Raw genomic sequence first — 12937 nt, 5'->3', positions numbered from 1 at the left:
TGCTGTTGTGCAGTGATATTTTGTGTTGCAATGTGTTGTGTTGTTAATACCATATTGTTAGTGTTACCATATTTTGTGTTATTCGCTTGTGTTGATCATTACTTTTTCATTAGGCATTGGCCACTTTGATCACAGAGAGCGCTCATCAGTGTTGATCATTGGGCATCAGCTAAACCGACCGTAAATTGCGTGCGGTTGTATCGATCATTAGGCATCGGCCATTTTTATTGCAAAGAGCACGCATCAGTGTTGATCATTTGGCATCGGCTAAACCGATCATAAATCGCGTGCTCTTGTGTCGTTCATTAGGCAATGGCCACTTTGATCGCAGAGGGCGCGCTTCTGTGTTGATCATTGGGAATCGGCTAAACCGATCGTAAATCGCGCGCGCTTGTGTCGATCATTAGGCATCTTCCACTTTGATCGCAAAGAGCGCGCATCAGTCAGTATTGATCATTGGCATCGGCTAAAACGATCGTAAATCGCGCGCGCTTGTGTCGATCATTAGGCATCTTCCACTTTGATCGCAAAGAGCGCGCATCAGTAGTGATCATTGGGCATCGGCTAAACCGATCGTAAATCGCACGCGCTTGTGTCGATCATTAGGGCTAGGCATCGGCCACTTCGATCGCAAAGAGCGCGCATCAGTGTTGATCATTGGCATTGGCTATATAGATCTTAAAGCACGTCTGTTTGTGACGATCGCCAGGCATCAATCGTAAAGTATGTGTGCCTGTGTCGATCATGCAGCATTGGTGAGGGTTACACTTTCGTTTTTAGCAAGCATATTGGCAACTTTCTTCCCTGGCGTACTGGCGTACATCCGAAAACAAACCTCCGGCGTACACGCTGCACCTTCCTGACCATGGCTGTCTAGTGACATTATTACTTGTGTTCAAATTCAATCATATTCACATATTGGCAATGACAAAGCACTGAAAGCCAAGACTCTCCAGATTTTTTAGAATCAGTTCATTTTTAATTTTCTCATCTATGATCTAGGAAAACCTACTCAAGATTTACAATTTCTTATGTACAATAAAGTCAATAATGTTGGTATCCATGCTACTTTATATACTGCTCTACTTATAGAACTCAAAAATGAACTTGAAGAAGACTAGAAGAGTCTGAAAAATCTGCTTTGACACTATGTCTATGAGGCTAGGTATGATAGTCTTTAAGTCTTAGTCTATGGATACCTAGCAACCTATTCTTTGTACTGGCTTGGCTTGACACAAAAACAGGACTTCAATGCCTGAATCTGTGAATCAAACCCATGATCCCATCAATAGGTGAGCTAAACTGTTATTGTTAGGAATAATTTGAACTCAGCTAGTTACTTACAAGCTAATATTGCGGTTTCCGCTGACGTTAGAGCTTCCATTGACATCTGTACTCTGGCTGGTCTTTCTGGGCCAACCACTGCCCGAATTAGGGTTGGTGCGAGGTTTTTTGTCAATACTCGCCATACTTATGAACAGAAAAACTATTGCCCAACTCTTTTTAAATGGGTTAAACAATTAAAATAGAAAAAAGAAGTTATAGTAAACAATTTTTACTGAAGCGGCTCACGATACCCAATTCAAGCGTTCGTGGTCTTCGAAGTTCGAGTGCAAGGAAAGGCCAGGCGTAAAAAATTGTTACCCTAAATGGTATTTTTTTTTGCAATTAAATTATTCTAACCTGACAACATAAATGAATAAACTAATCGTTTGCAGCCTCATAGTTCCATGTGAAATTTAATACAAATTATTCTGAAGTTATTATGATAAATTAAATGTCAAGATTGGCAGGACGATGACGAGCGAGTTACTCTCCGAGACGCTGAAGCAAAAGTAAAAACGTGTTCAAACATCAGTGAGGTTACGAATGTTGAAGAGGCTATTGAATCAGCTGAAACACAGTATTTCGTTCACATATTTTTACACAATGAAAGAACACCTCAGCAATGATGTTGTAAGTTAGTGATAGTTTTACGAGAGTAGTTATTGGAACAGGTTCTTGGAAATAAAAATTAGTCGTAGAAATTACATATACGTTAAGCATAGGAGTGTCGGCATTGAAGAAATAGGCCTTTTGCCGATTCTTGAACTTTCGTGACTTGATTACCCTATATTATTATAGCAGTGTCGGCATTGAAGAAATAGGCCTTTTGCCGATTCTTGAACTTTCGTGACTTGATTCACAAGGGATCCGGCCTTTGGAACCCGATCTTTTCATAACTGACGAGTGACGATTGTTTGAGATGGGCTAGCTGCTGGACTTATTGCCTGGTCCGTAATTTGCTAGGCATTTTAAGACTTGTTTATAGAAGAATAAATTGTTTACAGTGATCTGAATTATTCATTTGCGACAAAAACTATATAATGCTGTCCTTTTTCTTTTCAGTTTATGTCTGAGCTCACTCTAATGTTTCATCATGCTCGGGACAAAGGAACTGTCACTCTCAGCATTAAAAGATGTAAGTTGGATCCCATGCAAGATAGAATAGATGCAAACAACAGTAAATGGGTTAGTTTCAGCATGCAAGGAAAACTAATGTGTTAATCAGGCTATGGAAGTGATATGATGTCGTGCTTTTCATATGTTTCTCATCTCATATTTGTTTTTCATATTTTACTACTTTTCTCCAGGCTCCAGGCTACAAAAAAGAAGAAGAGCCAGGAGGTACCCCTCCTCTCCAGGCCCTCCTTATAATACCCATGTAATTTATAATTTACAGGTATTACAGGCCCTCCTTAAAATATTTAATAATATACCGTAAAATGGGGTAACTTAGACCACTTTTTTTCTTATAAATGATGCCATTTTCTTACTAGCTAAATTAAACTTGAATTGAAACATGCAAAATACAGGTCTATACTCTAGCTTCACTCACCATAAATTGCTGGCTCCTGCCTCTCATAGTCTTTATGTAATTTCAAAAAAAGTGATGGTCTTTGTTACCCCAGCTCTTGGGGTAACTTAGACCGGGTGGTAAAATCAATTATATTTTTTGGTAAAATAACTCCAAATAACTCCAGGTTTTGGTGCATTGTAGTAGAACTCTTCTAGTTACATATGCAAATGACAAACTTGAGGAAAGTGTCATAGTTTGCAAATGGGGGGCGCCGCCCCATAATGAGGGAAATGTGACTACCTAATGGCAGCCCTGATGGGGTAATATTGACTGGCTTGGAAATTAAGTTAAAATTACCATATATAAGACTCTGTAGAGTCTGAAACATAAAGAAAAAACATAAATAGGCTGTCAAACATAAAATATGTTATATATGGTAATTTTATATTAACTTCCAAGCCGGTCTATGTTACCCCGTCAGGGCTGACATTAGGTGGTCTAAGTTACCCCATTTGGGGGCGGCGCCCCCCATTTGCAAACTATGACACTTTCCTAAAATTTGTCATTTGCATATGTAACTAGAAGAGTTCTACTACAATGCATCAAAACCTGGAGTTATTTAACCAAAAAATAAAAAAATTGGAGGGGGTACTCTGACAGGCTTTAAATAATAGCTTTTTTTCGTGGGTCACATTTTTAATTTTTTAACCTATTAGATATGCAAACTTTTCAAATCTTTCTATTGTGTTATGTAGCCTCAGTATTAGGCCTTTAATGCCCATTGACAAAATTTTTCTATGTCAAATAGTTTTTGAGTTGTGGGGGTTTTTGTTAAAAAAACAAAAAGTGGTCTAAGTTACCCCGCCGGTCTAAGTTACCCCATTTTACGGTATCAGGGATAACAGCATTGTTGTTGTTGTTAGTTGCGACCGTCACGCTCGCCAGGGGTGGAGGCTCTGGTGGAGGGCAGGGGGCTGGAACCAGAAGAGGGGGGAGGTGGGCAAAGGCAGGGAGGGTGGCCAGGAAAGCTGCTGCCTTCACGGGGTTGTGTCACAGTGAGGAGATGCTGAGAGACGTGGGGAATGTGGGGCAGACAAAGAGGTGCTGAACAGATTGGAGGGAATTCCCGCACTCCGGGCAGGCGGAGCTAGCGGAGCATCCGATCCTGGTAGAATAGGACGCCAGGGAGCTTCAGTATCCCGAGCGGAGCTGGGATAACACTGAGCGGTAGGGGCAAGGGAGTGGGGTCTCCACTGAAGCAATTGGCGGTGGCGGGGCAGCAAGGACAGCGTTTATGGCGGCAGTTGCCACCACGCGGGAAGTAATCTCCCTGCGGAGAGACTGCTTGGCTTCTCCGTATGTCCCGGCAGGCAAGATACCATTTGTCAAGAGTGGTGTGACAAGATGGCCAAGCCTTGATTGTATCGAGGCTTTCATAGGGCGGTCACCAAGAGGGGCAGAAACCATGCAAAAGGAAGCATGGGAGGGCGCTGGCGAGGAACTGGGCGCAAGCCAGGTCCAGGTGCGCGGGCAAAGGGAGGACGCCAGTCTCCTGGTGCAGATGGGAGATTGGGGCCATTTTGAGGCAGCCAGTGGCTAGTCTCAATGCAGTATTCTGTATAATCTGCAGGCTGGCAATTGCTGAGCAGGAGGCAACAGGGTACCAGATGGGGGCTGGGTAGTTGAGAAGGGATAACAGCATTAACACAAATAAGAAATTGGTTTAAATGATTCTAAAAAATCTCTGGTTTGTCATTATGTTAATCATGGATTGCACTTGCAGCCTGTGAATAAAGCAATAAATAATGCTGTCATTGCATGCAAGTTGGGAAAAGTCTTACTTATTTCCAAAATATTGCAGCTCTAATATCATATTATTTTAGTAGGTATGAAATCTTGCAACTCTAATGTCATATATTTTTGTTCGATTGAAAAAATTGCAGTTTTCAGCAAACGTGTCATTTCATTAAATTATTAGCTTCCACAATCTGCAGTAATTCAATGCTGCCACCAAAATATCCTGCAGACTGTAATAAGAACAATTCAACCCAAAACTTTTTTAAAAGATCGCATAGTTACAGTCATGTCAAAGCGGTCAAACTGCATTATCAAGTGTTCTGTTGCCACTAAAGTAAAGACATATGTTATTTTTGCTGTTTGACTGATTTTAGGGTAAAATTTGAGATTGTAGGAACATGTGTACAAGACTTTGTAAATAAGTTTGTGGCTTGTAAATGGCTCTACATTCATGGCTGGCAAATCAATAAAACCATGGCTCAAAAAATCCAGTTGCTACTCACCAAGTAGATGAATTCCATGCCTGATTGTGTGTATCTCTCACTTGTTTTATATAATTGCTTGTATGTCACAGCCAGCAATCGTAATGGGCGTTTGTTCATGCCAATCATCCAGCTTTGCCTAATGACCAAAACAATCATAATGCCCATATATCCATGTTGCTATGCCAATCATCTTGCATCAGCTGCAACAATCTTAATAAGTGTTTGTACATGGCAATCAGGCAATCATTGCGTATTGGCCGTAATGATTGTAATGCACGCAAATCCGTGCGGACTGTGCTAAACTTGCATCAGCCATATTGATCCTAAATTGCAATCTATGACTATAAAGAAGCATAATTGGCAACTGCTGTCTGCCTTGATTGTACCTTGACATCTTTGGGGCAATGAGGTTGGCATCCTTACTGTCTGGAATTGTGCCATAATTACTGTCTGGAAATTGTTTTGCTTCTAAGGCTCACTCTTGTACAATTTTGACATCTGCCTACTTGATACCTATATCTGGAAATCTTATGGTTTGATATTGTTCTTTAATTAAGGAGTAAGTAATAATTTATCTAGTGGCAACCCTGCAGCTCAAAAAACAGCAGGTATCCTCTTGTTGTGGCTCAGCAAGTAGATACATTTCAAATCTGTCTGTTGCAGGGAGATGTATATATTTTCTCTATTTTCCTGTGCAAATTAGGTTCCTGAAAGCAATGGTCTGTGCAGTACTGTAGTCTGCACAGGAAAGTTGAAGAAATCAACCTGAGTGATGAATGTCCCTGCTGCATGCATGGTGGAATTCTAGGAAATGGTTGGTCATTTAGATCCACCAGGACAGCCAGAGCACTCCAGTGCTACTCACTTTAGGAGAGGTGGCTGTGGGCTCGAAGATGAGCAAGCCTGCAGCAGCGGCAGTGCTCTCGCACCGCCACAATAGGAGCGGGACAAGCGCTGCTGCTGCGGCCTACCAGTTGATATTGGGTTGGGCAGCTGTCCCGCTCACATTGATACAAACCTGCTCCTATTTTAGGCCACTACATTGCAGCAGCTAGCATTGCAATCAGCGCATTTGTCACTAATCTTCATAAGTGAGGGACAAGGATACAATAATATCAGTCATCACACAGCTGCAGCTGTTGGCAGCAGTAGGCCTCAAACTATATGTTGAATATATATTATATATGTTAACTATGTACATCAAAGATGTACATTTTTGGGGAATTAGCTCTTTCAAAATGAGCTTTCTGAATGCTATGGTCTGCGTGGTTTATGCAGAACAATCTCAATATGATTAGTTTGTGCAGATGTTCATGCAATGAGAGTGAAGGCATTGCAGCAGCCAGCATTGAATGCAACTTGTTAGTCACTGATATGTGCACAGGAGTTTTGAATCACATAGATACAATTGCATTGTCAGCACATAGCCGCAGCTATGTGCATCAGCAGTAGCTGCATTGAAATATATACAGTTATTAATGTGTTAAAAGCATTGTCATGTGGTGGCCTTGTGAAAGATATTGCATCATTGCATAGGTGCAGCTGCTGGCAGCAGAGACATCATACTATATACGGTTATAAATGCCATCAATCAGGGTAAACGGTGATGGGCAGGGTAAAAAGAGACAGTCCTCCAACATTTTGAACAAATGTTGTAGCAGCTGAACTAATTAAAATATTGCAAAACTAAAAATAGTGGTGAAAAGTTCAACCTTTTTACTATCTATGCAGCATAAAGCAAGTTGAAAAATCATACATTTATTACCTCTAAAAAATCCCTGAAAAAAAGTGTGAAAAGTGAGATTTTGGAAAAGTACCTCTGCTAAAGTCTGTAGCAGAAAAAATATTTGTTGTATTGAAAATTTTTACTTACATAAAATTTGCACACTAGTGTTGGCTTAAAAACGTGATTGACAGAATTCGCATATCTCATTCCAAGAAAAAATGGTGGCCATTTCTGCAAAATGGGGTAATAAGTGACACCCCCCTGGGGTAATAAGAGACACCCCTAAAAACGCATTTACAGTAGAACCTTGGTTAGCAGAGGCTCCAGTTAATGAAAAAATCAATTAACAAAAAAGAATTTTGATTACATTTACCTTGCTCAGTGAAAAAAATTTCACCTAATTAAAAGTTACTGCATCAGTCATCACAAAATTGTGCATAGAATATCACAGATAGAATTGAGCACTGGGCAACAAAGAATGAAAAGTAATTAACCTAAACTATGATTTATTTTTCCAAAAATATGATGGTTGTCACTAAAATATTCCTTACTGTTTCAGGTATGTTTTTTACAATCTTTTTTGTTATAGTGAAATCACTTCACTAGATTAAAATTGTGCCAAATTACAAACCATCCTGTAAGCTTACAGATGCAGAAGAAGTGCTACATGGCTGCTGATATGAAGCTTGCAGTGGACAAGGTTGTTGTCAATGCTCAATGGCATGTCCATGGATACAGTAATATCACATTAATAATACAGTAATGTATGGATAAGGTAATATTATATCAATGAAGAAAAAACAAGTAATAGTCACAGAAAATTTAATTTATTCTACATTTACATCATCTACAAAGGAAGAGGAGGACTTCAGAGTACTGTTAGCAATAGATGAGTACACTCTGCATGCTTGAAATGTTTGAAAGGGGGAAAGGTTTGAAAGTTTTATTTCAAGTGTCCCTTTTTACCCCATTTTCAGATTAATTTAGGAGCCTTTTATATTGCATCTAGCACCTTAAAAAAAGTATATGGAATTTTTTGGAGATGCCATACAATAGCCCTTGCAAAGCCCTTTAAAATGAGCCCAAACTTGTTTATGAAATGTTTCATGGTAAGAAGTTATTAACAAAAACCGCTCAAAACCCATTTGATGGTATGCTATGTACATTGCTGCGTGGTGGTGTTGTTGCCACTCACCCATGTTAAAACTATTATTATATTAGTTATGGCACATGGTCCATTTTTTTTACATATTATCGCACACCGTTGTAGATTTAAAAATTGAAAACAAATTTCATGCATCTGGCACATCTTTTAGACTATGGCATAACTGTAACCTGGTCACATGGTAGGGTTAACCCCAGGGTTGGTGATTTTTTTTAATAAAAAATCAATGATTTTTTATTTTTTCATAATTTTATTTATTTATTTGATTTTTCATTTGTTCAGGTTTTTTTTTTTTTGTCTTTTTGAAATGTTATTTTTTATGCTGCAATTAGCCTGCTAACAATAACAGTATATGGATGGCCAAAAAGGGGAGTTATTGCCTTCAAAAATGGCCAAGGTGGTGTTTAACACTTTGAGACTTTTGGGTAAACAATTATTTAAACAATTATGTCTATTCATTAGCTTTGTAAAGTTTGTATGGAGCAAGGTAAGAAGCTAAATATTTATTGACCATTTAACTGGCTTCAATATACAACACTTCAGGAATGCTGATCTTCTAAACATTGAAGAGTCACATAACAGATAGGTAGCTGATAGCACAGTCAACAGTGCACAGCACTATCAATTGATCTCCTAGTTTTATGTCCTATAAATCTAGTAGACTCTACCCTCTAAACACACCAACTAGTAGTGTCTGAGTGACTGGTTGCACTGTTCTCATTTGATTCAGACCAATAAACCAATACCGTCAAACGGGGTAATAAGGGACAGTTTTAAGCTTTTTTTGTTGATAACTTCTTACCATGTAACATTTCAAAAACGAGTTTGAGCTCATTTTAAAGCTATTTGCAAGGGCTATTGACTGGCATCTAAAAAAAAACATATGCTATACTACCGGTTTATATATGTAGGTACATGAGGCGCCAGATGCAAAATAGAAGCGTCCCAAATTACCCCTGGGAACGGGGTAATCCAGGACACTTGCAATAAAACTTAATTTTAAAATGTTTGAAGCATGCAGAGTGTCCTCATCTATTACTAACAGTACTCTGAAGTCCTCTTTTATTGTAGATGATGTAGAGGTAGAATAAATGACATTTTCTGTGATTTTTATTTGGTTTTCCTTTATTGATATGACATTACCATATTTATTAATTACCGCATTATTGATGTGATATTACCATATCCATGAACATGCCATTGAGCATTTACAACGACCTTGTCCACTGCAAGCTTCATATCTGCAGCCATATAGCATTTCTTCTGTATCTGTAAGCTTACAGGACAGCTTGTAATTTCACAACATTTTCATTGGATTAAGTGACTTCACTATAAAAAAAGTTGTAAAAAACATACCTGAAACAAAAAGGAATGTTTTAGTGACAACCATCATATGTTTTGGAGAAATAAATCATAGTTTAGGTCAATTACTTTTTATTCTGTGATGCCCAGTGTACGATTCTATGTGTGACATTCTATGCACAATTTTGTGATGACTGATGATGCACTAATTTGTCGACTAGTGGAATTTTTTTTGCTGAGCAAGGTAAGTATAATCAAAATTCTTTGTTGTTAATCAATTTTTTATTAACTGGAGCCTTTGCTAGCTGAGGTTCTACTGTAAATGTGTTTTTAAGAGTGTCCCTTATTACCCTGGGGGGGGGGGGTTGTCCCTCATTACCCCATCATGCGGAAATGGCTGCCATTTTTGGGTGGGAATGAGATAGGCAAATTCCGTCAATCATGTTTTCAAGCCAACACCTGTGTGCAACTTTTATGTATGTAAAATTCAATAATATGGCAAATATTTTTTTTGCTCCAGACCTTAGTAGAAGTACTGGTCCAAAATCTCACTCTTCACACTTTTTTTCTGCAATTTTTAGAGATAGTAAATGTACAATTTCTTAACTAGCTTTATACATAATAGATAGTAAAACTGTTTAAGTTTATGCCACTATTTTTAGTTTTGCAATATTTTGATTAGTTTAGCTGCTACAACATTTCTACCAAATGTGGGATGCGCGTCCTGATTTACCCCACCCGTCCCTTATTACCCTGTTTGACAGTAACTAAATATAAACCGAACGACAACCAAACAAACCTCAAATGACTTGAAATGAGACTAATGTTATGAGAAAAGCTAACACTGTTTGAATTAAAAATGTACACAATTCAAACATTTTATTTCCATTCATGGCATTTAATTATTTTATATATAGTTTTATAATTGTAATTGTTTTGTTTCTAGTTATAGATTCACATATTTAAAGATTGAAATGAAATATTTTAATTAGAATACTATTGGTATTAATATTAGGGTTGATATCTTTCTAAATGAGTACGTAAATGGTCAATACAATCTCAACCAACCCTTCTTATATGAGCTAGCTAACACATTTAATTGTATAATGTTATTAATATATAACAAATAGTTAAAGACTATTTATAGCCTTATACGAATTGGCTAAGCTGCTAGCTATGTACTATGTATTGATACAATTTATGCCCCTGTACTTATAACATTCAATTCATTATAATGTAATACACACTAAAGGCAGCAAGTTTATATTGCAAATTGTCATAGTACATTTATACTAAACTATGAATAACAATACCTAAAAATAAATTAAAGACTGTCACTCTATACGTATATTTAAATACATAAAAAAGATAATAAATGAGAAAAAAAATAATAAAATCATGATTTTTTTATAAAAAATCAAATGATTTAATCACATGATTTAATCAGTTTGATTTAATCAATGCCAACCCTGGCTTACCCCAATCTCACTGTTTATTTTGGCAATTGTGTCCAATATCAGGTTTTAAGGACCAAAATGTTGCCAGTGTTCATAAATGATTTTTATCCTGAACTACTTCAATGAGCCTCCTCAAGATTTCTTTTCAAAAATACATGTAAACTTGTAGAAAGGTATCAAAGTCATCTGAAGACAAAGATTGTGATGCTGAGCTTTTATGTCACCTAAGCCCTAATATCTTCAGATGTTAACTCATTCTGTGCACCCTGGCAGTTGAACTTGAGATGTTACAATTGAATGTCTGAATGTTCTTGATTTTTCAGCAGGTCCTTGAAAAATTGCAAAAAAAATTGATTTCTTTCACTGGAAATAGTAATATTTAGGAACTATAATACTTTATTTATCTGGGAATTTTTATCTCCACCAAGTTTTACAACTATTATTCTGGAATAAAAGGTTGTTTAAGTTGCTTTTTAGTTTTGTCTACTTGAGATTTATCAATCAATAGACTATACAATAGATTTACAATATACAATAGATATACGTAATAGATTTATCAGCCAATATGTGCTTTTATTCTTAGTCCTTACTCAATTAAATGTAAAATGTATGCTTCATTATTGCAGATGATGGCCGTAAGGTTCCCATTCCTAAGACAAGGACAAAGAAGGGCAAGATTGTCAAAGTTGCTGAACCTCTTCCCGAGCCAGAAACCTTCAGTTGTCTCCTACGAGCTAGACATCATAGCAAAACCATCAGTTCTGTTGTAAGATTTTTTTTAATTTTTTTAACATAACCAGCATTTTAATTACATAGCAACTACTTCAAAATGGTTACCACCTTTCATTAGTATTTTTTCTTCCAACATTTAATCATTATGCTGTATGATGAATTTTCACTATATTACTTATAGTAATTTTCTGAAATTTTTTTTTTGTTTCATTCCATTATTGCTCCTTCATTACAGGAGTAACTATTTGCCATCATTACATTAAACAGTATTTAAATCCAAATCATTCATGACTAGTTTACTCTAATCTTCCTTTCACATTATGAAATGATCTCTGTGCAGGTTAAAGCCAGTGAGGTGGTCAAATACCAAGCCCAGTTTGCTCAGTTCCTTCGCTCCAGTATGGATGGATTAAGGAAGGAGAAGAAGCCAAGAAAGAGAGTAAAAAGCAAAAAGGCTACTCAATAATTATTAGCTAAACTGCTTAGCAATTTATACATTATATTTATATGTGAGGTTGATAGGAAGGTTGCCATGCCTGTTAAGGTTGGGTGCACTGAGGGAAATTTCCTTTATTTTCACGCCATCACTATGCTATAAAATAAGCAATTGCAACTATGCTGCTAAAGTACCTTCAATGTTTTTGTATTTTTGTTGCTTGATTTGTTTCATGGACAAATTGATGGAAAATCCAAGGAAATAAAAATTTCATCTCGCACTCAGTTGCCCTCTTACTCATTGTTCATTTTCTTGTTGGGGTGCATAAAATTTTGTATTGTGTTATTTCTGTGTCTGTCTCAATGCAACGTTTTTTATATATTATTATTATTTTTAATAAATCGAAACTATTTGTTTAAATTAATAAACTTGTTGAAATTTTGAATAACGGATAAATTTGTTCATCAAGTGGATTTTTAAAAAAATTGTCATAACTTATCCTAGCAATTAACTTTTGTTGGCCGCACATTCCTCTTCTATTACAGCTGCAGTATCAGGATTTCCTTAGCTTGCTTTATTTATGTACATTTTATGTTTGATTTAGTGCCTAGTAGCAAATTGTCCATATTGAATATGTAAAATGGTATTATAGTGTTAATTCTGCACTTGCTGCTAAATTAGGGGCAATATCTGTCATTGAGGTTCGGTTGAGCGCTTGTTTCATTGATAAATCTATAATACTGAAATTTTAAACATCATTTAGGTTATTTTCTTTGGTTCTCACATGCATGTTATTTGATCAACTTGATTCGATTTCATGTCAAATTTGGTGGGCTCCCAAGTTTTCAGTTGTTTAATGTCTTAATTCATGTTCCATCTTTGCATCATAATACTTGTACTCCTATAGCTAACAAAATTGTTAGTTATAATACTGATGTAGAATAATGCTTTGACGAATTGTAATTTATAGTATTAGGATTCTTCACGTTCAACATTAT

At 36.8% G+C, this 12937-nt stretch overlaps 1 protein-coding gene across 1 annotated transcript; it reads left to right on the top strand.

Annotated features, from left to right (window-relative positions):
- The first annotated feature begins 1832 nt into the window (after positions 1–1832).
- Positions 1833–12173, top strand: LOC108676484 (signal recognition particle 14 kDa protein). Its single transcript, XM_018164567.2, has 4 exons — positions 1833–1956; positions 2389–2461; positions 11398–11537; positions 11844–12173. Exons 1-4 carry the CDS (start codon positions 1870–1872, stop codon positions 11967–11969), a joined length of 426 nt encoding a protein of 141 aa, XP_018020056.1. The 5' UTR covers positions 1833–1869; the 3' UTR covers positions 11970–12173.
- The last annotated feature ends 764 nt before the right edge of the window (positions 12174–12937 follow it).

The sequence above is a fragment of the Hyalella azteca genome, unplaced genomic scaffold (genome assembly GCF_000764305.2).
Source record: "Hyalella azteca isolate HAZT.00-mixed unplaced genomic scaffold, Hazt_2.0.2 contig13059, whole genome shotgun sequence".
Taxonomy (NCBI): Eukaryota; Metazoa; Arthropoda; class Malacostraca; order Amphipoda; family Hyalellidae; genus Hyalella; species Hyalella azteca.
Note: the sequence above shows the minus strand (reverse complement) of the source record. Positions and strands in the feature narration are given on the sequence as shown.

Bases quoted from the DNA above. Each gene is read 5' to 3' on its own strand.
- LOC108676484 (XM_018164567.2), top strand. From the start codon at position 1,870: ATGTTGAAGAGGCTATTGAATCAGCTGAAACACAGTATTTCGTTCACA. The intron at 2,462-11,397 runs GTAAGTTGGATC...TCATTATTGCAG, and splicing joins CACTCTCAGCATTAAAAGAT to ATGATGGCCGTAAGGTTCCC. The intron at 11,538-11,843 runs GTAAGATTTTTT...ATCTCTGTGCAG, and splicing joins GCAAAACCATCAGTTCTGTT to GTTAAAGCCAGTGAGGTGGT.